This window comes from Coniosporium apollinis, assembly GCF_000281105.1.
Source record: "Coniosporium apollinis CBS 100218 chromosome Unknown supercont1.15, whole genome shotgun sequence".
NCBI lineage: Eukaryota > Fungi > Ascomycota > Dothideomycetes > Coniosporium > Coniosporium apollinis.
Window position 1 is genome coordinate 110,051 of NW_006913277.1, and position 26,905 is coordinate 136,955.

General features: G+C 54.3%; 7 protein-coding genes across 7 annotated transcripts; 3 read left to right on the forward strand and 4 right to left on the reverse strand.

The window, feature by feature from the left end:
* Positions 1-654: 654 nt before the first annotated feature.
* On the reverse strand, positions 655-15,563 carry W97_03605 (uncharacterized protein; the record flags this gene model as incomplete). Its single annotated transcript, XM_007781501.1, has 4 exons — positions 655-7,392; positions 7,443-7,886; positions 7,997-8,254; positions 8,316-15,563. 4 exons carry the CDS (start codon positions 15,561-15,563, stop codon positions 655-657), a joined length of 14,688 nt encoding a protein of 4,895 aa, XP_007779691.1.
* Positions 15,564-15,819: 256 nt separating this feature from the next.
* On the forward strand, positions 15,820-16,410 carry W97_03606 (uncharacterized protein; the record flags this gene model as incomplete). The annotated part of the gene is made up of 2 exons (XM_007781502.1): positions 15,820-16,029; positions 16,087-16,410. 2 exons carry the CDS (start codon positions 15,820-15,822, stop codon positions 16,408-16,410), a joined length of 534 nt encoding a protein of 177 aa, XP_007779692.1.
* Positions 16,411-16,851: 441 nt separating this feature from the next.
* W97_03607 (pyrroline-5-carboxylate reductase) lies at positions 16,852-17,841 on the reverse strand (the record flags this gene model as incomplete). The annotated part of the gene is made up of 1 exon (XM_007781503.1): positions 16,852-17,841. One exon carries the CDS (start codon positions 17,839-17,841, stop codon positions 16,852-16,854), a length of 990 nt encoding a protein of 329 aa, XP_007779693.1.
* A 204-nt stretch (positions 17,842-18,045) lies between these two features.
* Positions 18,046-18,889, forward strand: W97_03608 (uncharacterized protein; the record flags this gene model as incomplete). Its single annotated transcript, XM_007781504.1, has 2 exons — positions 18,046-18,207; positions 18,308-18,889. 2 exons carry the CDS (start codon positions 18,046-18,048, stop codon positions 18,887-18,889), a joined length of 744 nt encoding a protein of 247 aa, XP_007779694.1.
* Positions 18,890-19,084: 195 nt separating this feature from the next.
* Positions 19,085-21,995, reverse strand: W97_03609 (uncharacterized protein; the record flags this gene model as incomplete). The annotated part of the gene is made up of 6 exons (XM_007781505.1): positions 19,085-20,640; positions 20,691-20,805; positions 20,864-21,016; positions 21,066-21,169; positions 21,217-21,785; positions 21,841-21,995. 6 exons carry the CDS (start codon positions 21,993-21,995, stop codon positions 19,085-19,087), a joined length of 2,652 nt encoding a protein of 883 aa, XP_007779695.1.
* A 501-nt stretch (positions 21,996-22,496) lies between these two features.
* W97_03610 (uncharacterized protein) lies at positions 22,497-23,936 on the forward strand (the record flags this gene model as incomplete). The annotated part of the gene is made up of 1 exon (XM_007781506.1): positions 22,497-23,936. The coding sequence occupies one exon, from the start codon at positions 22,497-22,499 to the stop codon at positions 23,934-23,936; it is 1,440 nt and encodes a 479-aa protein (XP_007779696.1).
* Positions 23,937-24,230: 294 nt separating this feature from the next.
* Positions 24,231-25,792, reverse strand: W97_03611 (pyruvate dehydrogenase E1 component subunit alpha, mitochondrial; the record flags this gene model as incomplete). Its single annotated transcript, XM_007781507.1, has 5 exons — positions 24,231-24,551; positions 24,647-24,882; positions 24,936-25,390; positions 25,472-25,605; positions 25,670-25,792. The coding sequence occupies 5 exons, from the start codon at positions 25,790-25,792 to the stop codon at positions 24,231-24,233; spliced, it is 1,269 nt and encodes a 422-aa protein (XP_007779697.1).
* Positions 25,793-26,905: the final 1,113 nt, after the last annotated feature.

Sequence of the window (26,905 nt, forward strand, 5' to 3'; positions counted from 1 at the left end):
GATCGTACTACTCCCTACCACTCACACGTATCTTCTTCTTTATCAGGCCGCGCCTTTTGCTTCCTCACCAGACAGCCCAAGACCCCTCACACCATCATACCAACCCAGCTTTCCTAGCATCCACCTACCCACTTTCCCTCATCAGGACGTCAAGGATCCCCCAATAATACTCACAACGCTTAAAGCCATGTGCACAGTCGAGCACGTCGTCCATGGCTGCGGTCAGCTCGCCAAGAACTTCTACGCATGCATTTGGGCAAGGAGAGGGAAGGCGTGCTTCTGTGAAGAGCTTGTTAATCATGAGTTCCGCAGAGATTGCGGTGATTGTCGCCAGGGGTTTCTGAAGCTGTGCATTCGTGATGTTGTAACGAGATAGGCGTGCGTGGGACTCCTGACAGTGTAGATGGCGGTTGCTGGCTGTGTCAACTTGGAGTGATGTTGATGAATGGATCTCGGCTAGATTCTTAAGACTTGGAGAGCTTTGTGTTACACATTGGAACCAGCTGCAACATGGCGTTTGGTGTTCATGGTGAAGTTGGACTCTTATATTGGTTGTAAACTGTGAACATGTACTGGAATACACAAACGAACATAAAACCACTACTCGCTCCCACAGTCTCAGCAACGCCTTTTCACAGAAACCCATGCTGCAGATCAACCAGCAGTATCAACCACCTCCGCAAACCACTGCCTCAACGCCGTAGCTAACACACCCGGCAACTCCTTCACATCCCTAACAACAAGGTAATACCTGAACGGAAACGTGTCCAGATACTTCTTCGTCACAACCTTAAAATCCTGACCAACCTGCACAAAGTCCGCAGTCTGCAAGTCAAGGATGCTCTGTCCGCCCTTCGAGCCCTCCGCTTTCCCTTGCGGAGGAGCCTGGTTTGCGGCATCCACAATGACAAAAACGACCATGATCTTCTCCTCCATCGCCTGGCGAATGAGCCGCTGGATTGTGGCATGGTCTTCGCAAATGCCGTCGGAGATGATGATGAGGAGCTGCCAGAGCTCCGCGCCAGAGCTGGTGGCCCGCATTCTAGCTTCGCGGAACAGCTCAATGCCATCCGTGACCAGCTTCCGCACATCCGTTTTCTGTTGCTGGAATCCAAAGCGCCTGAACACCTCGACCCCAGCCTCAGAAGAGAAGGGTGTCTCGAACGGATGGGCCACCTCCACGTTCTCGCCGAAACGGACCACACAGAGCTCACCCGCTTCAAGCATAGACAGCGAGCGAGACACAAGCGCCAGAGTTTCGAAAGCGAGGTCAGCACTTCCGCCTTCGGCCATGCTCTTGCTGTCGTCCAGTGCAAGCATGATTTGGTAACTGCGCTTGCTGGGCTGGCTGCGGCGGAGCCAGATCTTGTCGCGCTTGTAGGAAGAGGCGATGTACGGGATGATGCGCTTCATGTTCAGGCGCTTGCCGGTGCGGAAGTCGCCGCGGAGCTTTGTGGCGAGTGTTGGTGCGAGGATGAGGCGCAGATGCTCGGTGAGGGACTGCGAGAGGGTGCGGGTGGATGATTCGTGGTGGGTCCAGAGGCGTCGCGCTTCGTCCGCTGAGCGAGGAGTTGGAGTCGATTGGTCGAGATGAATTGTTGACAGAGCTGTGTCGACTTCCTCCACATCGTCTTCCCGCTCATCGTCAATGCCGTCCATATGATCATCAAGTTGATCGATCGGCATGTCCTTGTGATCTCCTTGAAAGGCGTTTGGTCTGCCTTCTTCTCCACCTCGCGGCTGCGTAGTTGCACTGGGCTCATGATCTTGCATCGGTGCATCTTCGACCTCATCCCCATCAACATCAACGTAATCGGGCACAGCCTCCGTTGCCTGCTCTTGGTCGTTCGAGGCCAAAGCTTTGTTCTCGTCCAGAGCACGTACTTGCTCCTCTTGAGCAGCGCCGAGGGCTTGCGTGTCGGCTTGGGTCTGGTCATCGTGCAAGTGCTCGAACTCGGCATCAGCCATGTCCACATCCTGATTGAGTTGCTGGTTGAGCGGCTCTTGGTCTTTGATGGCGTCCCGAATCTGCCGCCGCTGGTTGTACCACTGCTCGAGCGCGTCGCCAAGTTTCTTGAATGGCTGGCTGTCTGCAGAGTCCTGAAGATCATCGTCGCTCTTACCAACGGCATCTCTGGTGGAAGCCTGACCTCGTTGTCCGTCTTCTGCAGATGCTTGTACCTCTTCCTGCTCAGAAGCCTCGCCTTTGGACCCTTCTTCTTGTTTGCTTGCGCTAGCTGTGGCTTGTTGGTCTTCCATGGCTTGCTCTTGGGCGTTGGTCCCAGCTCCGCGAACCTCGCTCTCCGCAACATCTTCGGCGCCTGCGCGCTCGTCAGCCAGCTGAAGCTGACCTTCGTCTTCGGCACCTTGTTCTGCTTCGTCGGTGTTCTCGGGCTCTGTGGCCTTCTCTGCCTCTTGTTCGTCGCCAGTCTCCTCTTGCATAACCTCTGCGTCCTCTGTCGGAGTTGCGTCCCTCTCGTCGGGCGGCGTAGCGGTATCTCCAGGACCATCAGGCTCTTCCGCATCCTCCTCCCTTCCATCTTGGATGTCCTCCATACCTTCAAAGTCGGAGTCGTGCTGAGATCCCTCCGACTTGTTGTCCATATCAAGCTCATCCGGAAGGTCTAGAGTTTCGCCTTCCTGCAGATGCGGGTCCGTCTTCTCCATCTCCTCTCTACCGACCATCTCAGATTCTTCCGCCCCAGCTTCAATCTCTTCCTCCATCTCCTCCCCTTGCTGCTCTTCTGGCTTGCCTTCCTTGTCCTGGCCGGCAACTTGCTCGTCTTTCTTACTCATGCCTTTATTCTGATCACCCTCCTTGTCTTTGTCGGCTTCCTCTCCGCCATCGTCCCACATCTTCTCATCCAATGTCGATGGGCCGAGATCGTCGACGTCTCCAGCTTCTTCATCGATGCTTTCATTATCCCCTTCGTCGCCAGATTGTGCTTCGTCGTCCTCGTCCTTCTCCGGTGCGTCACCCATATCTCCCTCCATCTCCTGATCTGCCATGTCGACAGCATCCTTCTCATCCTCAATCTCCTCCCGATCCGTCTTTTGATTCGGCTCCTGCGCCAGCTCAGTTAAATCTTCATCATCCTGTATGTCTTTGCTAATGTCTTCCGCCCCCTCTCCCTCTCCTAGACCAGTGCCCTCTTCAAGCTTGTCACCCGAGTCGCCCTTCTCATCCGACTTCTCGGACGGCATGCAGAAGCCCTGTGTGCCTATCTGTATAAAAGCCTTGGCGAGGCGACATGTCATTTTTGTCGTTGCTTGATGGTGAGATGCGAACCGTGCAAGGGCCTCCTGATATATCTGCACGTACTGCTGTAGTATCGACAGCACCGCAGCGAACAAGGCGGTTGCAGAACGCAGGACATTGACATGCCGTAGTCCTCCCAGGAGAGCACTGAGAGAAGCAGCGATCCGCGGACCCTGCAACGCCGCTAGACTTCTTGTGATTGTCTGCTCTTCCGTCATAAACCATGTGGCGTCTTCGACCGATGTCGGCAGTGAGGTTTGGGCCTTCTCTAGATCCTGGATCGAGCCAAGTATGTCGTCCAGAGTCTTAAACATTTGATCGCGAACCGTATCCGCTTCAAGGTTTCGCGTGCCATTGATGATGTGACCGTTAGGAGTGGTGGAGTCCTCGTAATCTGCCCAAGGTATCATGTGATCCAGGACAGGAGCAAGGACCGGATATGTCTCTTTCCAGCCATGGAGGATGTGGTTAAACTCTTTCATGGCGACCTGACGGCGGTCGTCAAGCTCCATGTGACTGCTGGTTTGGAGTCCTTCTGGAGCTGGCGGCAGACTTCTGGTCTCCTCGTTCAAGGCTTGGAAAGCCGCTGCATAGCTGCGCAAGTCATTCACCAATGCAGACACGTCAAACTTTCCCAGAGTTGCTTGAGCGGCGACTACGTCCGCGCCCAAGGTAGCAATGGGCAACAACCATGCCACGATGCGTTCGGATGTATTGGCTGCCAACGTGTCGTGCAGGGACGCGGGATAGAGCTCGTACTTGTCCGGCGCCCAGAGCGCTTCGGCTTGTTTGACCACTGCGCCAAGAGTAGATGAGTGTGTAATGCTTTGGCTCAAAAACGTTCGTTGCGTAATCGAAGTATGCAATAAGCTTTCCAGAAACCCGACACTTCTAGCAACCTCGTTGGCTGTCAAATCGCCTGAGTGTTCTCGCTTGACGTCTCGGACAGAAGCCATGAGGTCAAGAGCTTTGTAAAGGTGGTGTTCGGCCGCAGCTTGAAGCTCGTCTCCACACGCCTTGGGTAAGACTGGCAAGGATGCTAGCACGGTCGACAGCGACTCCTGCATCTCGAGTACATCGCCCCCAAGATTTGACTTGAAGCCCATTTGCCTCAATTCTTTCAGCGTGTCCGCAAAAAGTCTGCGTTTCCTCGACTTCAGTTGCTGGACAGTATCTTTGTTCTCTTCCGTCAAGATCGACGGAGTCGCCTTTCGGAGCTTAACCATCTCCGATTCAAGATTGGATAAGAAAGACTCGATATAGGCTGGGCCATCGACAGCTAACTCGTTCGCTCTGGCCATCTTGCGCATCAAGGAAGTCGTCGCTGTCAGGTTTATGAAGCGGGTAGGTCTTGATACCCATTCCGATATGCCGGACTCGCACTCTTCGAGAGCCTTCGAGTCCGCATCCGATCGAATGGGCATATGGCGCTCGGTCAGGTCAGGGAAGATCAGATCGGGCAGTCCTTGCTTGAGAATCGCATCCACAGGCTGACCAAGGAGAGCCCTAAACTTCCGTACCAGCTTAAAGAGCTTACGATGGGATGTCTTCGCGCTCTGGCGCAGCGCATCTATTGTTCTATCTCTCCAGCCCGCAAGCTGTATTACATTTCTCATGTCTTTCTCTAGAGTCTGGCGTCCTTTAGCCAGCGTAGCATTGACAGGCTGCTCAAAGCGGGCAAAGAACTTGATGAAGTGCGCGAGGGCTGCGTGAACCGGCTGCAAAGCTGGCTCGTCCTGGATACGCATAGCTAGGTGTTCTTGGAATTGCTCTAGGAGACGAAGGCGCTGCTGATACTGGCCCGCGCTAGTCGAATGGATGAAGCTTTCCAATGTCTTGACGAGCTCTCGGGCATGAGTCTTCATGTCTTGTTCGGAAGAGAGCAAAGCCTCAGGTACGGCAACAATGTTTTCGTAGGCAACGAACCACCAGCGCTTTGCATCCTCAACGCACTTCTCCGCTTCGATATCGAACAGTCGTGCCCAAGTAGTCAGCTCGAGCTGTCGCCAGCTGATGAGGAGATTTGTGAGCTCATCGTACAACGAAGCAGCGCTGTACTCTTTGCTTGCTACACGCTGCCATTCGTAGACTGTGGCGTGCAACTGCTCGCCCTTCGTCAGGAGTTTGGCCACTGGCTCCATGTGACGGAACGCAAGGAGCTCGGTACAGATGTTAAGAACCTCAGAGAGCGTGGCGTGCTCGGGCCAGACTTCTCGCAGTTGTCTGAAGCGGCGCTGGAGCCTCTGCACAAGCGCTACCAGTTTCCTGGCTTCGATAATGTTCGGGTCAGTGTAGATGTTGTACGTCCGTCGTGGTCCGTCGATGTTTTGTAGTGAGCCAAGCTTCTCTTGAATCATGAGAAACACACTGGGAAGCGTAGCTTTAGTGGGGATAATTGACTCGGCGTCGTTGGAATATGTTGCCAGAATCTTGGCGGAGCGCTCGAGTAAGGCTCTCATCTTTGCGACTGGTTCTTGTCTGTTGACAAATATGGCCGCATGTAAGTCAGATAGCTCTGGTGCGAGATCTTGGAACGATACATCCTCTGATGTGAGGTTCAGTGCCTTCTCTTGCTCATAGCTCGGAAACAGATCCTGAAACTCATCCTCAGCAGCGTCGTCTTCCACCTCTTGCCCATCGCGATACCTGAACAAACTTGACTTCATTGCGGCTTTTTGCTGATCTGAGCTGAGTTGCTCTTTCCAGGTGCGATAGAAAGATTCGAAACAGTCGTGGATTACGGTACGCACACGCGCAGGGCCACTCCTTTCCGGCTGGATGCTTACGCCTAAGGACAACGAAGCTAGCCTATGAAGCCGAATCGCCGGCTCAACCATCGTCAGATGTATTGGCTGCGCTAGGTAGCCGTCGAGCCAATAATCTTTAGCGCGGCCGAGGAATGCGTTTGCCCGGTGCAAGACTGACTCCAGGTAGAAATGATCAGGAGTAGGCCTGGTTCTACGCTCGCCAGCACTGACCAAGCCAATGCCAACATTAAGACAATGGAGAAAGCCTACCACAGGTGCAGTGATGTCATCGTAGGCTCGGTAGCCTGTGGAGAACCGCTCGTTGATCCTGAGAAGGTTCTGCTGTAGCGTTGAGTCCTGGATGGGTTCGCTGCCCTTTTCGCGCGTGGCAGATACCACAGTTTTGAGAAGTCCTAGTAGGTTGGTGAACTCTCCTTGCAGCTGGTTCAGTTCGGACATGGGCGGGCGAGCAATCGCAGGTACCACCGGCTCTGCTCCTAGCTCTACAAGTTCCCTTTCAAGCAGCCGTGTTCGGAGATTCTCCAACTGTCCTGTGAACAAAAGCTCGAATTGCTGTAGAGCAATAAGTTTGCCCTCAACATCGCTCTTGTAGTTGGCAAACCATTGGCGTTCGACGGCAGGTCTCAACGCAGGATCGAACGGCCGGTCCGGGATGTAAAGAAGCATGCTACCCAGGGCGAAGTTTATCCATGCCCAGCCAGCGGCGGCCCATTTCTCATGTCGAGCAGCATAAGCGGTATCAAGGTAGCGCAGTGGCCTTTCGAGGAAAGCACTGAAGATGTCTCGGAAGTAGTGTCCCTGCGGCAAGCTACTTGACAGGGTCATTTCGAATCCAGAGGCTGCTTCTGTCCCTGGATTCACTTCAAAGTAATGCTGGTGAGCACCCAGGAGCTCGCGTATGAGCAGCCGGAGAGACACATCCAGTACTGACACCTGGTCCTGGACAAATCTTGGCGCTGCGAGAGCAACGCTTTCCCCCAAAGTTTTAAGCTCAGCGTCCAGCAAATCGAGCTGCGCTAGGGACACACTCCCGACGCCCGTAAGCCTGCGGAGGAGAGAAATACTTAGATAATCATTGAGCGCCACGGCACGCCTGTCTGAAGAATCACCGCCTAAGTAATCGGAAAGATTCTTGAGTGTTTCGGCGGGAGTTCTTGTCAATGGGCTGCTGCGCCGCAAGGTATGGCGTGTTGACCTGCCTGCAAGAAGCTGCAGTATTGGCCGAAGTTGGGCTGTTTGTATATCATCGGAACTGCTGATGTCCGAGTACTGACAGATACCCTCAAACTCAGATTCAAAGTACGGCGTCAGTGTTGCATCCTCTTGTGTGCCATTACTGAGGTTGTTGATTGCCTCATCGAAAGTCTATTGCGAGCGTCAGCACTGTTGCGTATGTACGGTTCTCTTGCACTTACGTTAATGAGGCCTTCGGCATCCACGCCTTCCGTCAGGACAAGGTTGATAGCATCGCTCAGTGCGTTACGTATACGGCAGAGCTCAGTCAAAGATGCCTTGAATTTCCACATGTCCTCATCAAACCGATCCGCAAGCCCTTCCAACCGTAGTAAGACCTGTAGACGGCCGTAGTCTGGGGGTACTTGGGGTCTGAATTTCTTCCATATTCGTTCCATACTGAGTCCGGTAGTAAGCTTCGTTGAGGCACTGAAGCTCGCGACAGCCCTCTTCAACGCTCGCAGCAGAGAACCAGATGACGGCATGGTTAGTTCGAACGAGGAAAGTGCCTCTTGACCCAGGGTGAGATACACCTGGAATACAGCTTCATCGAAGGACGGTGCATGAACCAGGGCCAGGAAGTTCCACCAATATGCACGGACGCGTCCCAAGAAATCGACAGGTGCCTGGGAGATTTAGTGTTTGATACAGTGAGAGTTCAAGGGGCAGCACGTACCTCGTCTGGCACGCCTTCCTTGGCGACGCAAGAGGCCCATGCCGAGATCGCCTCGGAGACATCCCTCAAGAAAACCGCAGCACCAGCCGTAGACTCCTGTGCGAGATTCGGGATGCGAGCAGCGGAAGCGAAAGACCTTTCCAGACGTGTCATGTTCGCTACCCTCTTCTCGTTTGTCTCTCTCTTGATCCGATTCCAGGTCTGTTGCATTTTCGAAACATCGAGACAAACGTCGAAAAGTGCGGCGAGGGAGTAGGCTTGAGACGTATTTGATGCATTGTATTGTACTAGCGCTGAATTGTTTAATGGATGGATAGTCTATATACAAAAGACCCGAATCAGCAATCCCGCCATACTCTTTCGGAGCGAGGCCACTGACCTGCGCTTGCCGGAAATCCTCTTGTGAGTTGGAGAAGCCTGCCAACCAAGCTTGCCATTGCAGTGCCATGGACGTCCAGTCACCGAGTAATCCGGCGCTGATCCAGCCCTCGAGCTTTGTATTGAAGGTATCTTGCAGCGTTGCATCTCGAAATTCTACCAGCCCTGCAACAGCTTGTTCCCGAAACGCAGAGAGAAGAGGTGAATCTTCGAAAGATAGGTGGTCAAGGGATATGTCAATGACACTACCATTGGTTGCTGATGTTGAAGACATAGATTGCCTGATGTGACGAAATCTGTAGATGGAAGACTCTAAAGGAGAAGTAATTGGTGCTGGATATATCTCATGGATCTGCGTGTCAGTACTAGGAAGGAGATAGATCTCGACAGCCCTGTTCCTCATAGCGCGGGACAGCTCGCCATACTTCGGGTCCATCGTCATGAAGATCCGGAATGTAGGATGTGGCTTCACTGCTTTTGCCCCACCGTTCTCGTTGGTATGCTCGTTGATGCTAAGATAGCCGCCGGGCTCGAGCAGCGAGTTTAGTCTGTCTAGAACAGACGAGCTGCAAAGATTGGCGTTATCGAGCACAAGCCATTTGCCCTGCTCCAGCGCTTGAATAAGAAGACCGTCGACCCACTCGAACTGAGCTCGGTCAATTGTGTCTGACCTCAGTTGAAGCAGATGGGCTTCGGAGACAAGAGATTGCAACTCGACCGAGTTGCTATCGCTGCCAAGCGATTCGAGAGCAGTGCATATCTCAGCAAGATTCAGAGAGCCGGTTTGATTGGATGTCTCGAAATAGTCAAGAAGCTTAGAAGCCTGACGGAGTCGAGTCGACTCTGAGGAAACGCAATGAACAACTTCGCGCTGAAGGAAAGTCTGAAGCTTGCCGAAGAACGCATTCACTTGCCGTGAAGGATCAACTTGTTCGTAGCCGCCTACAAGATCCATGGCGTCTATGTCTGCATTCATCGAGAACGAGACGAGATTTGCGCCAACGGTAGAAGCAAGTTGCTTTACAAGACTTGTCTTGCCTGCACCGGATTGCCCTACAAGTATGACCGGCCAGGACTGCTGGACACAGATCATTAAGGACTCCATAGCGGCCAGATATGGCTTAGCAAAACAGCGACCAGAATCTGGACTCATTTGCAGCAGAGGCTCCCTTGGCAGACATCCAAGGCCGACCTGCAAGCTGCGACTACTGAGGTTGTGGAAGTAATCACGTTGCTGCAGTGTCATGCCAAACACAGTCGAGAACAGGCTAGCCACAGACTGCCTGTCGCTTGGGTTTCGAAAGCGTTGAGTAAATACGGTATCGAGGAAGTCGCGAGCATCGCCAGCCGGCAAGAGTCCATCCTTGGCAGTCAAAAGTTGTAACCAGCGCAAGGTGTCTCGCAAATTAAACTCCCAAGGACTGCCTTGCGCGCCAAAGCGTCGGTACTGTACAACATTAGCATCGAGCTCCGCAACGAACCTGATGAGCTTTTGGATGTCGTCGTCTGGATAATCGGGAAAGACTTGTTTACATATCAGTAACAAATCTTCCGGCCTAAAAACGTCAGCATAAACAACAGTGAAGCGATTGACAAATGAAGCCGGTAATCCCTTCCGCCCTCCCCCTTGGTAGTGCGGATTCTGCGCGGCGAAGACCCGGAAATCTGGATGCCGAGTGAAAGTTTGGTCAAGCTCTGTGACGTAGACCTCGCCACGATGATCGAGACAAGCGTTGAGTCCTTCGAGAATGGATTGGGAAGCCAGGTTCATCTCATCCAGCAAGACCCACTCCCCACTCTTCATTGCCCTGAGAAACGGAGCGTCTCGCCAAGCAAATGTTCCAGCTTGTGCGCCTTCGACAGGTACGTCGGAACCAAAGAGATCCATGAGGTCCGTCTGCTCGGACAGGTTGATACGGGCCAATGGCTTGCCAACTGCCTTAGCCAGGGCTGTTACCAGGGTAGTCTTGCCAACGCCCGGGTTGCCTTCGAGCAACACAGGTTTCGTGAATTGCAGAGCACGAGCGACTCTCACAAGGTTGGACATCGTAGTAGGGGCGGAAGAAGTGAAGCGTGCATCAACAGTTGCCGAAGGCGATCTTGGCACTGAGAAAGGACCAATGTTCAGCCATCCGTCTGATGCAGTAATGTCGACGGAGGTATTGTAAATCTCCATAGCGTCCAGACCCAGTAATTTGCCGAGGTGATGAAGACACTGTTTCCGCTCTTCGTCGACACTGGCAGGAGACATAGCCAGGATTGCTGCCGGGTTGGCACCTAGGGTATCGACATACACCATGGCCGCGCCGTGGACAATGTCGAAGATTGGGTCCGAGTCACTCCGTCGATTGATGAACTGAACCCATGCCAGAGTATCGCGGATTGATATTGACGACGCAGCGGAAGTGTTGTATCTGGTATTGAACCACTGTGCGAACGAGACGAGAGCCGAGGCAAAACGTTTCGCATGAGGATTCAGTTTCGCCTCAACAATCTGTAGGATATCCTCAAGGTCAGACATCGCAGGTACCCATATCTCAGTGAAGCGGTTGCGCAACGCCGGCGACAGCTCTTTCTTTCCATAATCTCCACCTGGATTCATCGTTGCCAGAAACTGGAACCCTTCTGATCCGATGACAAAAGAGTCGTCTGACCCCTTTTCTGCGAGCAACAGCGACCGATAGGGTTCTAGCACACTGTTCAGCCGCTCAAGCACAGAATCATCGGCCAGAGAGATTTCGTCGAGAAGGAAATATTGCCCGGACTTCATGGCGTGGACGAGGCTACCATCAGACCACTCAAACAAAGCCGCAGCCTTCGTCCTGTGAGCAGCGATGGATCTTCGCAGCTCCGGTGGGACTTGTTTTTCCAGACTGGCCTTGCCGAGAGCATCGTAAGCTCGCAGGAGGTCCCCAAGCTTCGTATCGGCGGACGCATCGGTGCCCAAAGCAGCGCGCAACTCATCGACCAGCGACGCCTCTATGGCAGCTCTGTTTCGGATGGGTCGCTGCGCACCGATCAAGTCACCTGCTTCCGTATTCTGGTGTGCGTTTACAATGTGAAGGTCTTTACCAGAGGCATCCGCAAGCATTTGACATACAGTCGTCTTGCCGCATCCAGTCTCGCCAATGAGGAGTACAGGCTCGTTGTTGCGTAGCGCTTCAGCGACGAGTACGTAGAGCCTGCGCATAGCACGAGTCCAGACCACACCTGCTGAAGGGACGTTGCTGTGGTACTGGGCAATGTCGGAAGATTTGTGAGCATCGTAGAGTGAATCCTCGTCAATGCGCACGCGCGGACCCTTCGAGCTCAGGACCTTCTCAATGACCGCCTTGACTGCGAGTCGCTCTTCCGCTTTCCTGACGCGCTCAGCGAGAAGCATGTAGCCATTTATGGCCAGTTGCTCTACCGTATCAGCTTTTCGAAGTGCCCAGCGGAAGAGATCACGAAGGGTGGCAAAACTCTTCTGCTCGAAAAGCCGGTTTTCCTGCCGCATGACCGATAGTTCCTTGTATACGTTGACGATGCGTTCGCTCCACGAAGGTGGCACTTGCGTTCTCTTCTGCAAGATTTCGTTCAGCTCCTCTACCGGAATATCATCGAAATGTAGCTCCAAAAATCGGTTGCGGAATGCTCGCGAAAGAACCTTACGACCGCCGTAGAGACCGGCAGGATTCTGTGTAGCAAAGAGCATGAAATCTTCGTGCGGCCGAACAACTTCCTGAGTCTCTGGGATGAGTAGCTCCCTGTTATCGTCCAGTAAGCGGTTTAGAGCTTCTAGGACGTCGGTCGGCGCCAGGTTAAGTTCGTCGAGCACTACCCAATGGCCCTCCCTCAATGCGCGCACAAGAACGCCTTCCTGGAACTGCAGTTTGCCATCGGCGCCAGAGACATATGTGCCAAGGTACTCTTGAAGATCCGTGTGTTCGTGATTGTTGATGCGCACGAATTTGTTGCCCGACCGCTTAGCCAGATACTCGATCATGCTAGTCTTGCCGGAAGACGTTGGTCCCTGGATCAGAACCGGAAAACGTCGCGTTGACGCCGCTCGAATAAGGTTATCCAGGTTGCGCCGCACAAAGGGAGTGATGATGTAGTGCGGCTGTTCTTCGACGGAGAAAACTCCTTGCCGCAACCAGTAATGACCTTCTTTTACATATCCGCGGCTGTCGTCCTCGGGTCTAGACAAGGATTTCTTTAGCTCTGCTGCAGCATTGCGGTGCTTGCCAAAGAGATACTGTTTGATGATCGGCTCAAGTAAGGTTTCCGAGGTCTTGTTGAGGAAGGTAAGGAAGCTCATGTGGAAGCCTTCGTACAGTGCTCTTCGCAGACTGCACTGAGGTGCAATCTCTTTCGCATAAGACAAGGTTCTTGTCAAGGTTCGGAGGCTGAAATGAGGCTTCTGGTCGGCACCGTCCACAAGCATGTTCTGCGCAGCGAAGCTCTGGATCTTCAGATACAACGCGGTCACATCTGCGGCAATGCTCGAATCGACTGTAGCATTACCGATGTATGTCTCGACAATGCTATGCAGGCTTTTCGGGTCGCGGTCGGGGCTTTCCACGTATATCTCAGTGAAACGTGATCGGATGCCTGCTGGAAGGTCTTTCTTGCCTACATCGGTTGCTGGGTTCATTGCGGCAAAGATACGGAAGTTCGGATGCGCCTTCACTCTCTCAACGTCGCCGGTTTCCGTCAGCAGAATTGAGGGAGAGCCGCCAGGGCCACCGCTGAGAAGATCGGCTAAAGCTTCGAGCGTGTCTGGCGATGCTAGGTTGATCTCATCTAAGAGGACCCAGTCTCCATTTCTGACAGCCTTGACGATGTTGCCTTCCACAAAGGTGAACGCGAAAGCATCCGGCCTGGCCGACAACTGAGCATCCAGCTGTCTGAAATCCTTGGCAAACTTCTCCCATCTAGCATTTGGGAAACTCTCTTTCGCAAGCGCGACTTTTCTCTTCTTCTTGGGTTGCTCCCCTTCCTCGGTTTCCGGTGTTTGTGATCGGTGCGCCTTTCGAGCGTGATCTTCGACCATGCTCAGTGCCTTTCTCCACAAGATGCAGACACGTCTCCATTTGCCCTTCGCCACCGATTCGCCCAGCATCTGCATGAATTTCTCGTTTTCCTTCTTCTGGAAAGTCGATGCGAATAAATCGTCGAAGTCATCCTTCATGGGTATGATTAGACTTCGGACGTTGACTGGCTTGAAACCACCGAGCAGATCACCACTCTCGCTCTGCTGCGACAAGTTGAATGCGACAAGCTTGCAACCGAGCTGGTCTGCGAGATGCTGAATACTGGTGGTTTTACCAGTGCCCGTCTCGCCCACCAGCAACAGCGGCTCTCTTTGCTCAACGGCTACCGCAACTCGTTCAAGCATGCGAACCGTGTGGCCATTGGTGGCAAACGGCCTCTTGACACTGGTTTTCCGTGAAGCTGGTAGGCGACTTCGACTGAGACTTGCTCTGCCGATACGAAACGCGCCTCCAGAGCCCTTGGCTGATGGCTCGTACTTGACTTGACGGTCCGTAAGCAGATGGTCCCGTCGCTGTGGGTCAATCTGCAGTTCTTCGGCAACGATTGCCACGATCATTTCTCGAGCGCGACCAACTGGTAAACTGCCAGCAAAACAATCTACTGCTTCCAGATATATGTCATCGACGTGACTGTCGGTGAATGAGGACGACCGTGAAAGCAGTGCGGATACTCTGCTACACCATTTCAAAAGGTCACGAGGGGTTAGTGGTCGCACCACACCCATTCTGCTCTCAGCCGCGAACGAAGGTCTCTGAGAGAGCGCGCGTAAGCGTGAGTAAATAGCCATTATCGATGGCACATGGCCGTCTAAACCACTGTAGGCTTTTGCTATGACTTCCGCCAGCTCCTGTTCGGCCGGCATTTGTATTGCGATGTGTCGCCAGAACCGCCCTCCAAGCATACTGGATCCAGGGATTGTTACCTCGCCTCGAAGGTTTACACTGCTGCGCATCGTGGCTATGAGCTTGAAGCCCCGCGCTGCACGGATGACTTCTCCTCGGCCCGGTATCAAAAGCTCGCCGGTTTCGATCAAGGGGAGAAGTGTACTGATGACTTCGTTTGGCGCTCGATCAAGGTCCTCGATGAACACCCAGCGGCCTTCGCGAACGGCTGTTGTCAAGACACCAGGCTTCCATGCAAACGTGCCTGGCGTGGCTCCAGCTGTGTACATCCCGATTAGAAGCTTCGCATCACTCTGCTCGTTCAAGTGAAGAGTGATCATCGTAGACAGCTTGTTTAGCAGTCTGGCTAGGTGCGTTACAACGAGCGTTTTTCCGGAACCAGCGAGCCCGGTAAGCAAGAGTGGCTGCGGACTCAAAAGACCCTCGGCCACAGATTTCACGTTTCGGACAATGGTCGCGGTTGGAACAAGCGAGAAGTGGTGCGAGTTCTCCAAAATATGAGCTCCTAGCCGCGGCAAAAGCAGTCCATATACTTCGACCACCATATCCATTAGATCCTCCTGAGTGACAACACGGCAATGTTTCGGCTCTTCAACGCTGTTCTCCCGTAGAAGACGCGCTTCTAGCAACCGCTTGCTCACGTCTTCAGATCGCTTCTCTTCCCAGAGACTAAAGAACCTGTAGTCTATGTTTCTTCCTTCCCAAAGGCCCAAAATGGGACCCGCCCCTAGGTGTTTTGCGATCATGGCTTGCATGGCTGCATCAGCTGCTTGCAGATGCAGACACAGTACCCTTATAGCAAGATAGCGTGTAGCCCGATCGCCGTGTTGCAAAAGGTTTTGTAGGGTTGAGATCTTGACGAAGCGGCCAAAAGAGGATCTGTCAAGGACAAGGAGCCGGAAAAGACCGTGTAGGAGTTCGCGTAGGTCGGCCTCTGAGACTCCATCCTTAGCCGGCGCTATTGACCTTGCTGATATGAGCGCATCCAGCTTCTTGCCCGAAGCCGATAGCGCCGCTAGGTAATTTTCTGCATATTCCGCCAGATATGGCGCGAAAGGTAGGATGCGCCCCAGCGCCGCGATTCGCCCCAAAGGAGAGTTGCTCGGTCCTGAGGTCCATCGAGCGCAGATTTCGGCGAAAAGTGGTTCGCAACTGACGAAAATCTTGTCCGTAAGGTGTGGCGTGAGTGCTATCGAAGCTATACTATCAAGGTATTCCTGATTTGAACCAGTGCGGAGAACCTCTATGAGGGACGGAGGGAGTCGGTCGAGTTGTGAAAGAAGCGCGGAGGTGCACTGTGAGCAGTCCATAGTTGTATACGCTCCTGTGTCTTCTTCGTTACCTCCGCGTGGAAGAAGCTTTTTGGCCTACAGATGTCATCGTGAGGCTCAGAAAAAGTTCAGATACGCGCCGGATCGGCGAAACCGGCTGTCCGCGGAAAAGAGCCTCTTCAGCCGCGCTAAGCCCGATCCATTCCCGTGCCTCTCTATGCAGGTGATTTTCGGACCTCGATATCAACACGAGCATCAACCATATACCCAGATTCACCCTCTTCTCACCTTCATCATGTCTCTTTCATACCAATCAGCCATCCGGTGCTGCGCCCGAGTAGCTAAATCATCCTCCACCCCCACCCTCCGCGCATCAGCAACGCCTCTCTCCCGCCAACGGCGATGGCAGTCGACAGCACCCAGCAACCCCAAGATCGCAACCATCGTTGACCAGATCAGCCAATTAACCCTCTTGGAGACGGCAGACCTTGTTTCAACCCTAAAGGTACCCTCCAACCTCTCCCCGACCCATCAGCCATCACACACTAACTCCCTCCCACAGTCCCGCCTAAACATCCCCGACATGCCCATGGGCGGCTTCGCCGCCGCCGCCGCCCCCGCTGCGCCTGCACCCGTAGAAGAGGAAGAAGCAGCGCCCGCCGCGCAGGAGAAGACGCTGTTCAACCTGAAGCTGCAGTCGTTCGACGCGGCCGCGAAACCCAAGGTGATCAAGGAGGTCAAGAGCATGTTGGGCTTGAGTCTGGTGGACAGCAAGAAGTTTGTGGAGAGCGCGCCGAAGATGATGAAGGAGGGTGTGCCGAAGGAGGAGGGGCAGAAGATTGTGGATACGTTGAAGGCGCTCGGGGCGGTTGTTGTGATGGAGTAGGGTGGAGACTGGAAGAGAGGCGGGAGGGAAAGGAGGTGTGGGGATATTAGGTCGAAGAGCATTATGGAGGCGTTATGTGTGTTGTGCGATATGTGTATAGAACATCGAACTGTACAGATATGGTTTCTCCAATTCACTAAACACTGCTGAGTTTAGGTTCTCTAGCGCAGACCAAACTGTGTCATCTGCCGATTGTCTGATAGAGCGGCCGTGCGGACCTGAACCAAGAGTATCCAGCATGTAAGACGAACGTTCTCTGGTGCCAACCATCCTGTCGTGTGGATGCGATGCTGTCAGGATCAGAAAAAATTGGTAGGTGGCAAGACAGGAAACTGTCTCCCCACTGGCCGTAGATGCGCAACCACAACCCCATCCCTTAGGCTTAAATCACTTCTCCCATGCGGACGCCACAAACGCCATCAGACGCACTCCCCCACCCACTCAAAACCTGGTGCCGTTAACACCAGTGACGCCCTTCCCAAGCTGCGCCGCCACGACCGTCGCCTCTCTCACCGCCCTCGCAACAGCACCCCTGACCCCACCCTCCTCCAACACCAGCAAGCCGCCGATGGTGCACCCTCCAGGGGTAGAGACCTTATCCCTCAATATCGCCGGATGATCCCCATTCAGCACCAACCCTGTCGTCCCTCTCATCGTCTGCGCAGCCATCATCTGCGCCTCCGCCCTCGGAAGCCCCATAGCGACCGCACCATCCGCAATGGCTTCAAGCACCAGCGCCATGAACGCCGGGCCAGATCCACAGAGCGCGGTGCTCGCGTCCATGGCTGTCGGCGGTAACGTCACGACGCGTCCAATGCGCGTGAAGATCCAGTTGATAAGCTGCGCTTGCGCCGGATCCAGGGGCGGCGTGCTCGTCGCAACAACAGTCATGCTCTCCCTGACTAAGGACGCCGTGTTCGGCATAGCGCGGACAACGCGACACCGATCCGGCGGGAAGTTCTGCCCGCTCAACACGCCGCCATACAGAAATTCTTCCAGCTGCTCCGTCGTGACGCCCGCCAGGATCGAGATGAGTAGCTTCCCCGCCAGCGCCTCGCGCATGCCGTCCTGGCCCAGGATATCCCGGAACATCTGCGGCTTGCAGCCGAGCAGCACGACGTCTGCGTCCTGCGCGCCGCGAAGGTTGTCGCTGACGAGCGCTTTGAAGGGGACGTTATAATGGCTCAGCGCGTTGCGGACTTTTTTGAGGGACTCGGGCCGGCGGACGCAGGCGATGAAGCGGGAGGGGAGGCGTGGAGGGAGTTCTTCGGTGGGGGTTGCGGTGCCGGAGGGTGCGGTGGAGGCGGGATAGGATTGGGGTTTTGAGGGCGAGGTGAGGGAGGCCATGATGCCACCCAGGATTGCAACGCCCATTGTGCCACAGCCTAGGACGGTTAGTGTGAGGCCGGAGTCTCCGTTCATTTGCGCCATGGTGTTCGATGTGTGTGTTGTAAGAGTGAAGTCGCCCGTCAGCGTCCGATATCGCGGATATATTTTTTTTGGTGTTTGAAGGCGGGGGAGAGCTGCAGGGTCTGACGGAGGTGGTCAAAGCACTCCCGAACCTCGAGGCACCCGACTATTGTTGTCGTAAAAGTACACTACAGCATAAACTCCTACACAGGACCCACCATCACCATGGCCATGGCCGATCCCTTCGAAGTGCGTATGCGCTTCACAAACCAGCTGCAGCACCTAAACGCCTCCGTGACCTCCGCCCAAAAAGCCGCCAACTACGCGCTCAAATACCGGGACATGGACGAAGACCTGCACTCCTGTATCCTGGAGCAGCTAGAACGTGTAAACCTCCCTCCAGCCCCACTCCTTCCCCCCTTCCCTTCATCTTTCCTTCCCTCCAGATCGGCTCACTCGTACTAATGCGCAAGCCCCCACATACCAGAACAACATGAACAACCGCGCAAACATAATGTACTTCATCGAGCACCTCTGCACCACCGCGCAGCGCGAATCCCACCCTGACTACATCCGGATGCTACAGCGCGACATCCTACGGATCATCGACGCCGTCGCGCCCGCCGACGGGTCCGGCGCCGCAAATGTCAAAGTCGTGCGGCGCGTGCTGGCCAGCCTTCAAAAAAACGCCGTTCTCCTCCCGCAAACGGTCGTGGAGCTCGAAGAGTGCCTACGAGAGCGCGACGTCGCAGTTGCGCTGGGCAGCGAGGATGACACGGCGATGAACGGGAGCGCCGGTGGGGGGGCGGGGAGCAGGATGGAGACGCCGACGGGACGGAATGGGACGGTGGCGGGACGGTTGGATAAGAGGCAGATTGAGCAGAGGATTGAGGAGGATAGGGAGAGGCATAAGCGGCTGAGGGAGAGTATATGGGCTGTTAGTGGGGAGGACGACATCGAGTTTGAGAAGATGTGGGAGGAGGGTAGTGATATTGGTGATGATGATTTTTTCGCTGCGGAGGAGGAGGCGGCGGAGAGGAGGATGGCTGTTGAGTTTGATGATGGCTGAGAGGCTGGGTTTCTTATGCGAGCAGCGAGGCGTTGGGTAAGAGCATGGCGCATCGGATATAAGCATTGGGCCGGCGTTATAAATGAAGCGGTGTTCAGCGGGGCTGTCACGCAGCCGTGGCGTACGCTCTCCCGAAGAAATGAAAGGCGCTGGAGCATTCGTCGAAATGTTTCTGGGTATCAGACCATATCTGCATTATCCAAGTCCCCTCCTCTCTTCCTCATCCTGGTCTCCCGTCTCGTCATCGAGTAAGCCCCTTTCCTCAACTCCACCGCCGTCCTCTCTAAGCTGACCGCGCGCACTACTCTCTTCCTGTCCACTCAACACAAGCCAAACATCCTTCTTGGTCAACAAGCCCCTCAGCGCGCCCTTCTCGACGAATACTACGTATCGCAGCCCCAGCTTCATGAACATGTTCACCGTCAGCCCAAGTCCGGCCCTGGCGTTCAAGGTGATAGGCGTCTGATCCATCCACGGTCTGAGGTCCAGACTAGTTGCCGGATCACTCAGCGGCTGATGCGCAAAGTGAGCTTCTGTGTCCGGCGAGAGGTTGCGTGGCGCGGACAAGGCAACGCCGAGGGCGTAGTCGAGCTCTGTGCGAGAAATGTAGCCCAGCAATATCACGTCTCTTGGGTTATCGATGACGGGAAAGCCGCGAAATGGATGCCGTGCTAAGAGAGTTCTAAGACTTTGAATTGTATGACCAGTGCCTGTGATGACGATAAGATCCTCTATCCGGGTGAAGACACTCGAGGCAGGCACATCCGGCACACTAGCGCTATTGTCGTCGCGGTTGTCCATGAAGGGGTAGCCGTTGAAATGAATCCAGCTCTCGTAGATGCCGCGCGGGCTGATAGCATCACCAACCCATTTGGAGATCATGACGGCAATCATGATGGGAAGAACATAGGTTAGGGCCCCAGTAAGCTCAAACATTATGACTACGATGGATACCGTGAGACGGGTGGCACCGCCTAGCGCAGAAGCGGCACCTACGATCGCGTATGTTCCAGGTGTGATACATGGCTTGTCCGGCTCGCATGCTGCGAACACTATCCATCCTGGATGCGCGGCTTGCCATACATCGACGACCAGTCCGACGGCTCTGCCGTAGAGTGCGCCAATGGCCATGGATGGAAGGATGATACCAGCTGGAATTTGCAGCCCAAAGGTTAGGGAGGCGAGGAAGAAGCCCAGGAGCGCGGAGATGAGTAGTAAGACTATCACCCCCGTGTTCGCCTTCCCGGATTTGCAGAGGCCGAGCTGGTCATCTTGAATGTCGGCGCATTCGGCGAAGAGCACATAAACAAGCTCAGAGGCTTGAGCGCGCATGAACTTGATCGGGAAGTTGATAAGTGCGGTTATTAGCGTAACGAAAATGACTTCGAGAACGGGACCTTTGAAGATGGGATGAGAGCGCCGCCACTCTGCGATGCGCATATTAAGTTTGATGAAGAGGCTACCATAGAGGCCACCAAGAATGCCGAGGAGTGCGAAAGGGACCATTTCGAAGTGGTGCCAACCGGAATGGTAGGTCACTTGGTAAAGGACAAGCTTTCCTGTCCGAAAGGGATTGAAGGCCTGAAGGGTCACGGCTGCAACCATAGCGCAGACGAACGACTGCCACATAGTCTTGTCCGGGAAGTAATAGGAAAGCTGCTCAAGGCTGAACAGGACACCACCAATAGGGGATCCGAAGGCGACCGAGATTCCTGCTGCGGCTGCAGCCGAGAGTACCTCCCGCTTCCGAGCTGCATTTGTTTCTTAGCAGTTACATCCGCATTGTAGATAGTGTACGCACCTTCATTGTTGTTAATGCTTCCAGACAACTTGAGGAAGAGGTTCGCGCAGCAGCAGGCTACATGCACCAGAGGACCCTCCTTGCCAAGCCATAAACCAGACGCCACTGCAAGACACTAGATACGCCGTCAGCTAAGCGAGCCTGTATTGGGGCAACCATAAGCAGGTACTCACCAGGCCCAATGACTTGATTACCAAAGTCCAAGCACCCAAGAAGCGCCGGATAACGTAGCCGCCTAACACTGTCTTGATCTCGGGTATCCCGCTATGCTTCGCATAAATCGCATAAGTTTGGACTAGAACGCTGGCACATGCCGCAAACGCAACCTGTAATACATCAGCAGAGGCCATGGAGAGGGACATTGACGCAGCTTACCGATAACACAATGAAGAAGATATACTCCACCACGAAACTCCCGGCTTTAGAGGTCACCCCTAAGGCGCTACTCCATGGTGTCCAATCATGGCACTTATCGAGGGCTCCGAGTTTGTCAGAATCCCATCATGACCTCGGAAGAAGTACTCACAATCATAGCCCCAGCAGCAAAACACCTTGTTCAAATAGAATTTGCCATCCCCATCGACATTTCTACAACGTCCAGTCTTCAAATCACCCAGCCAGTCACTAGCCACATCGATGAATGCAGCCACCAATCCAGCAGATATGCCCGTAGCCACCAAGATCCACCATATCTGGCTTGCGTCTGCTAACTGTTTGACATGTCCTATCAGGCCACTTGCACTGGAGTATAACAGCCGTAGCCTCTGCCGCTCCTTGGCATACTCAAAGATCCAGTCGATGGCCGTGAGGTCGTCGTAGCCGACGCGGCGGCCAGGGCCTTCTACATACCAGTCCAAGCTGTTGCCGTCTTTGGTATCTTCGAGACTGGTACCGCCGTCTGCGGGCGTGTCAAGGTACGAGAGGATTGCTGCGGTAGAATCGGAGGTTGAGGTGGCCTGATGGCGGGCACGCGTCTGACGATGGCGAGAGTCTGGCGAGTGCTGGTGGGAATTACTACCAGGGGCGGGAGAGGAGAGGAAACGCGGGATCGAGAAGCCGGATGTAGGAGCCTTTGCCTTTCGTTTAAAGGAGATTCTGCGCGGAATTGTAAGCCTTTGCAGCTCCTGGACTGATGACTGTCTTGGCCTACCCCTGAGATAGGTTACTAGTCAGCGGGTCCGAAGCTAGCAGGTCCTCCTCTTCGTCGCTGCCTCCATCCTCGACTGCGGCATGCCTAGAAGGAGCGTGGCTGGACGACGCTTCGGCGCGCGAGTTGCTAGACGGTATAGAGGACGAAATTAACATCTCATTGGCACATCATGGGTACTTCGTGTGTCCAACAATTCAAATAGAACACAGCTGGAGAGCGAACCCAACCTTGACTTTCCCACGGCCTTGAGGTCTGCCTGCCCAGGTGGAGGTGAGGTGCGGTTCGGCGGAAACCCAGCGGAGAGCGGTGCCAAGGTAGCGGAGCGGATTCCGTCACTTGAGGAGCAAGCTCCCGTCCGATCAACCTCCATTTCCCTGACGTGTCTTTCGACACTTCACAACCATCAAGAGAATTGAGAAGAGATACTCATGTAGCGAGCGGATATAGGAGAAGTAAAGACCTCTACACGCTGACAGTGTATTTGCCTGGGAAGTTTTTGTGTCCATGATCAGGATGCTTTCTTCTACTTCTCACTCGCATTGACCATTGAGGGCCCAGCCGTAAATTCCACGGGGAACCAGGTCTCTAAAGGAATTCTACAGCTTGGTTCACTCCTTCCAAGACCTTTTCAGACGTATTGCGGATGTGTTTTCAGCATGGAATCCGAAGTCCAGCAGCTGCCGCAAGGAGAGGCAGAGCAGCTTCAGCCATCGACCATGCGTGTCTCGCTTGAACAGGTCCTCTCCTACCTCAAGAAGAAGGACGACACATCTCGCTTCCTTGGCCTGACACTTCTACGGCCTCTGGTCGACAATGAAAGTTTCCGCAGCAATCCGGAGGCGATATCAGAGTGCTGGACAGCACTCTCAACCAGCTATCTCAGGCGCTTACTTCGAGCGGAACAGAACGAGCAGCGGAGCCAAGCAGAGTCTCGCCTCCTTGTAGACCTTGCTGTCGGCGTGCTGCACGCATTTTCCCAATTGCTTCCACAAGAAGCTCTGGAGAGTGACAAGATGATATCCATGTCCGAGGGCTTGATTCACAGCCTCATTGAGGCCAACCCTGACACAACGGAGAACGCTCTGCGGATGCTTCTGGTCATTTGCAGTACGAGAAAAGGGACAAGTGGCCTGCTCGCACTCGAGGACCTCTCCCCTCTGATCGAGATCTGCCCGCAACAGCCGCTAGCATTACATTGCTTAAAGCTCATGCTCTTGCCAGAAGAGGAAGAAGCTGGAGCGGAAGGCTGGAGTAAGAAACACAGCATCATCACAAAGCTGCTGCTAGCGTACCAAGGGGCAGACGCCACGCCAGCACACGCAATGCTTTCGGACGTCCTCATGAGCGCCGAATTCCCCGAGGCACCACCATGGCTCACCCTCCTGATATCCTCCGTGCAGAAGACGTTCCATCGGAGCCCCTCCGGAAAGGCCTACAAGCCTGCCGTGATCCTCCTCGCAAACCTAACGCAGCACATCCCAGACACCTCGACCATCTGGACCGAGGCCCCAGCATCTTCCGAAGACCCATCGACGTCGACATCGAACAGCAAGCCCTTCGCTTACCTGTTCATCAAGGCAACCACGATCGACATTGAAGCCACCGTTCCCTCTCTCATCGAGCTGCTGCGCGAACCTGCGTATAAGGAGACTGCTGTTCGCCTGTCGGCCGCCTACACGGTCCTGCACGGATTCTTCCGCTACCTTGTAGATCTTCCGGAAGACCAAGATTCCGGCATGGATCCCGAGCTACTTCTGAACCTCTACAAGGAGATCGACAAAACCATGTCCCTTACGATCGAGTTTCTGCAGGACAGGTGGGACGCAGCGAATGCAGAAGGGGCGAGTGTGGGAAGGGCGAATGCGGAACGGGAGTCGTCGCCACCAGCACGACGGCGTTCATCCCTGGAGTTCAGTGAAGCATCCAGAGAGGAAGTCCTTTCCATCAAGCGACGTGTTACTAGTGATCCCATATTTACTGCTGCTGCTTCTGCGCTTGCTTTTTGGCTTTCTGAGAACGACAACGAGAAGTTGAGAGACGAGGCGGAGGAGATCATGGAGATTCTAGGATCACTGCATGGCGCGGAAGATTCTTAAGCGGTCCACGCAGCTTTGCTTGACATTCTTGTTGGCGCAGCAAAGCTGCCAAATAGCTAGGCAGAAGTGAATAGGGAACCTGAACACGCTAAACAAGCGGAAAAAACAGCTCTCATGTAGACTGGCTCTGTTGTAGTGGTCGAACGCGCCTCTCCTAACCCTCAATCCCCCCAATCACGCAGGTTTTGATGAATGACCAAGCCGGGACTAGAAGTACAATCTCAAGGTAACAATTCCTCCAGCATGTCGCTGGTACCCACATCCCAGTCCAACCGATATCTACCGACCTACTCCCTACGTCCTCGTCACATAGTCCTCCTTACTCCTGGGTGGAATGTCCGCCTTCTCGTAATAGAAGTTCTCCTCCGGGATACGTCCCCTTAAGAATGGGGGCTCGCTACCCCGCACATAGACGTCCTCGTACAGGATCTGCGGGGTCGGCTCCGGCGGCTCCATCTTCTCTGCCTCGGCGACCTCGGCGTCGACCATGCTGCGCGCCTCCTTGTCGATGGACTTCAGCTCGTCCTCGGTGCAGGCTTCCCAGTCGAGGAGCTTTTGCTTCAGCCCGGCGATGGGGTCGTTGGTGCTGCGCATGCGTTGGATTTCTTCGCGGGTCTATGAGAGAAGGGTGGGTTAGTGGATGTTGTTTGTGAGCAATAAGGTGGAGCAGGGGCAAGGCAGGGGTGAGGAGACGTGGAGTAATAACTTACGCGGTAGGTCGTACCGGGATCACTCATCGAGTGGCCGCCGTATCGGTATGTCACGAACTCGTAGACAAGCGGTCCCTTGCCCTCTTTGCACCATTGCTTGCCGAACTCAACAGCGTTCTTCACGGCAAGGACGTCCATGCCGTTGATCTTGAGACCGGGGATGTATTGGCCACGCTTGTAGTACTCGGTCATGGCGGAGGAGCGATTGGCGGCAGTGCCCATACCGTATTTGTTGTCTGCGAGCTGGTTAGCGGCGTCCTGGCAGGAACGAGGTAAAGATGCTTATTACTCTCGCAGCCGAAGATGACGGGAAGATTCCACAGCTTCGCCATGTTGAAAGCCTCGAACACCTGACCCTGATTGCTCGCACCGTCACCATATAGCGCCAGCGTCACATTCTCCTTGCCCTCGTACTGGTTCGCGAATGCAATGCCAGCACCAACCGGCACCTGCGCACCGACGATACCGTTGCCGCCATAGAAGCCCGTAGCGAACATGTGCATAGAACCACCCTTGCCGTAAGCGATACCCTCTCTCCGGCCCAGCAGCTCGCCGATGATCTGCTTGACTGTGCCGCCGCGCATGAGCGCGAAGCCGTGGCAGCGGTACGCGGTGATGACGTGGTCTTTCTTCGTGATGCCGTGCTCGATGCCGACGGCGACGGCTTCCTGGCCTGTCGAGAGATGGCAGAAACCGCGGATCTTCTTCTCTTTGTACAGCCGGTCGGCGGCCATTTCCATGCGGCTGTGGGGGTGTGTGTGTTAGCTATCAGGCTGCTTTCAGACGGATAATGTGGTCGGAGGGCTGCGTGGTTCTGGGGCGTACCGGACTGCTACCATGTCGTAGTACATCTGCTTGAGCTCTTTCTTCGTTGTGTGGAGGGTGTAGGACGGCGGGTCGAGCTCATAGGTTTCGAAGCTCTCGTCGGAGAGTTGGACCTCGAAGGGCTCTTCATCTTTCTGCCGGCCTGTCAGCTTCTGGTGTTGTATATGAAGGTCACGAGTGGTCGTTGTCCGGACTGACCTCCGGTAGGTTTTCCGCATGCGATGAAGCTGCGTCGGTGGTGACAGCTCGTCGCGCCAACGGTGCAAAGGCATTGCGCCGCACCGGCGTAAACACGCTCTTCCTGAGCGTTCTGGAGAACATGTTTACGGTAGGAGGAAGATGGAAGAGGGAGCAATCGGAGTGAATGGGTAGCTGAGCTCTTCCGCCTGGGAATCGTTGACCGGCGTTGAGGTTGGGGACTTGAGCTCTCCGTTCGGATTCCTCCACGGTTTCTCCGAGCCCGCTCCCAGATCGATCAAGTGGATGTCCGAGACAAGGCGGCTGTTCAGCATCAACGACTGTGTGAATCTCGAATTCAATTACACTTCATGCATGCAATGCTTATATCTTTGTGAGATAAACATGGCCGGGCTGATACTGTACAGCTCATGGGCACTTTTCAGTTTCCTTGAAGCTGCAAGGAAAGAGCTCCACGCAGCGGATATATAATAGGCGGCTCAATACTTTCATATAGTCTCTGTTCTATCTTTTCTCGAACTCAACGAGTACAGGAACGGAGCGGAGTTGAGCATCTTCTAGTATTTCTGCTAGACACTCATATGCGTAGAACAGGTTCAATATTCTACTTCTTTTTTCCGATAGTCCATCATCTAGCCACTTGCGTATTCAGATTAGTCCACTTTACATGTGCTGGATATCTACGACTCACTGGATACCACGACAGTCATATGTCGGGTGCATTGGTTTCACTGTTCCGTCAGTGTATTGGAGGGCCCATCCAGTATACCGGTATAGTGGCACATGAAGCTCTTAACCGGCTGCGAGTTGCGTTTATACGAACCACGAGAGGCACTTTGACCTTTTCAGAACACGAGAACTATGGCTGCGTTCTTGAATCACGGTCTCCGGAGGCTTGTGCCAGAGACAAGAAGTTACAATCAATCGCCCCTGGCACGGAGAAGCTCGCCCCTCTCGCTATTCTGCTTCGACCAGGCCAGCGCATTCGTCGATGCCTCTTCTGAAAATACGCGTTGATCGGTATTGGCGGAGAAGACAGCAAGCACCGGATAGGCATGAGAGAAAGCAGCATCTGTGGTCTCCTGCAGTAAGGCTGGATCGCAAAGCTCGTCTCATGTTGACCGTGCAAGCAGGTCCTCTCCAAGAACAGACAAAGCGGATGTTTGACAGCAGAAGCTGTGGTCACGTGCAAGGAATTGCTTGTATAAGCATCTCATCAGCCACAGCCACAGCCAC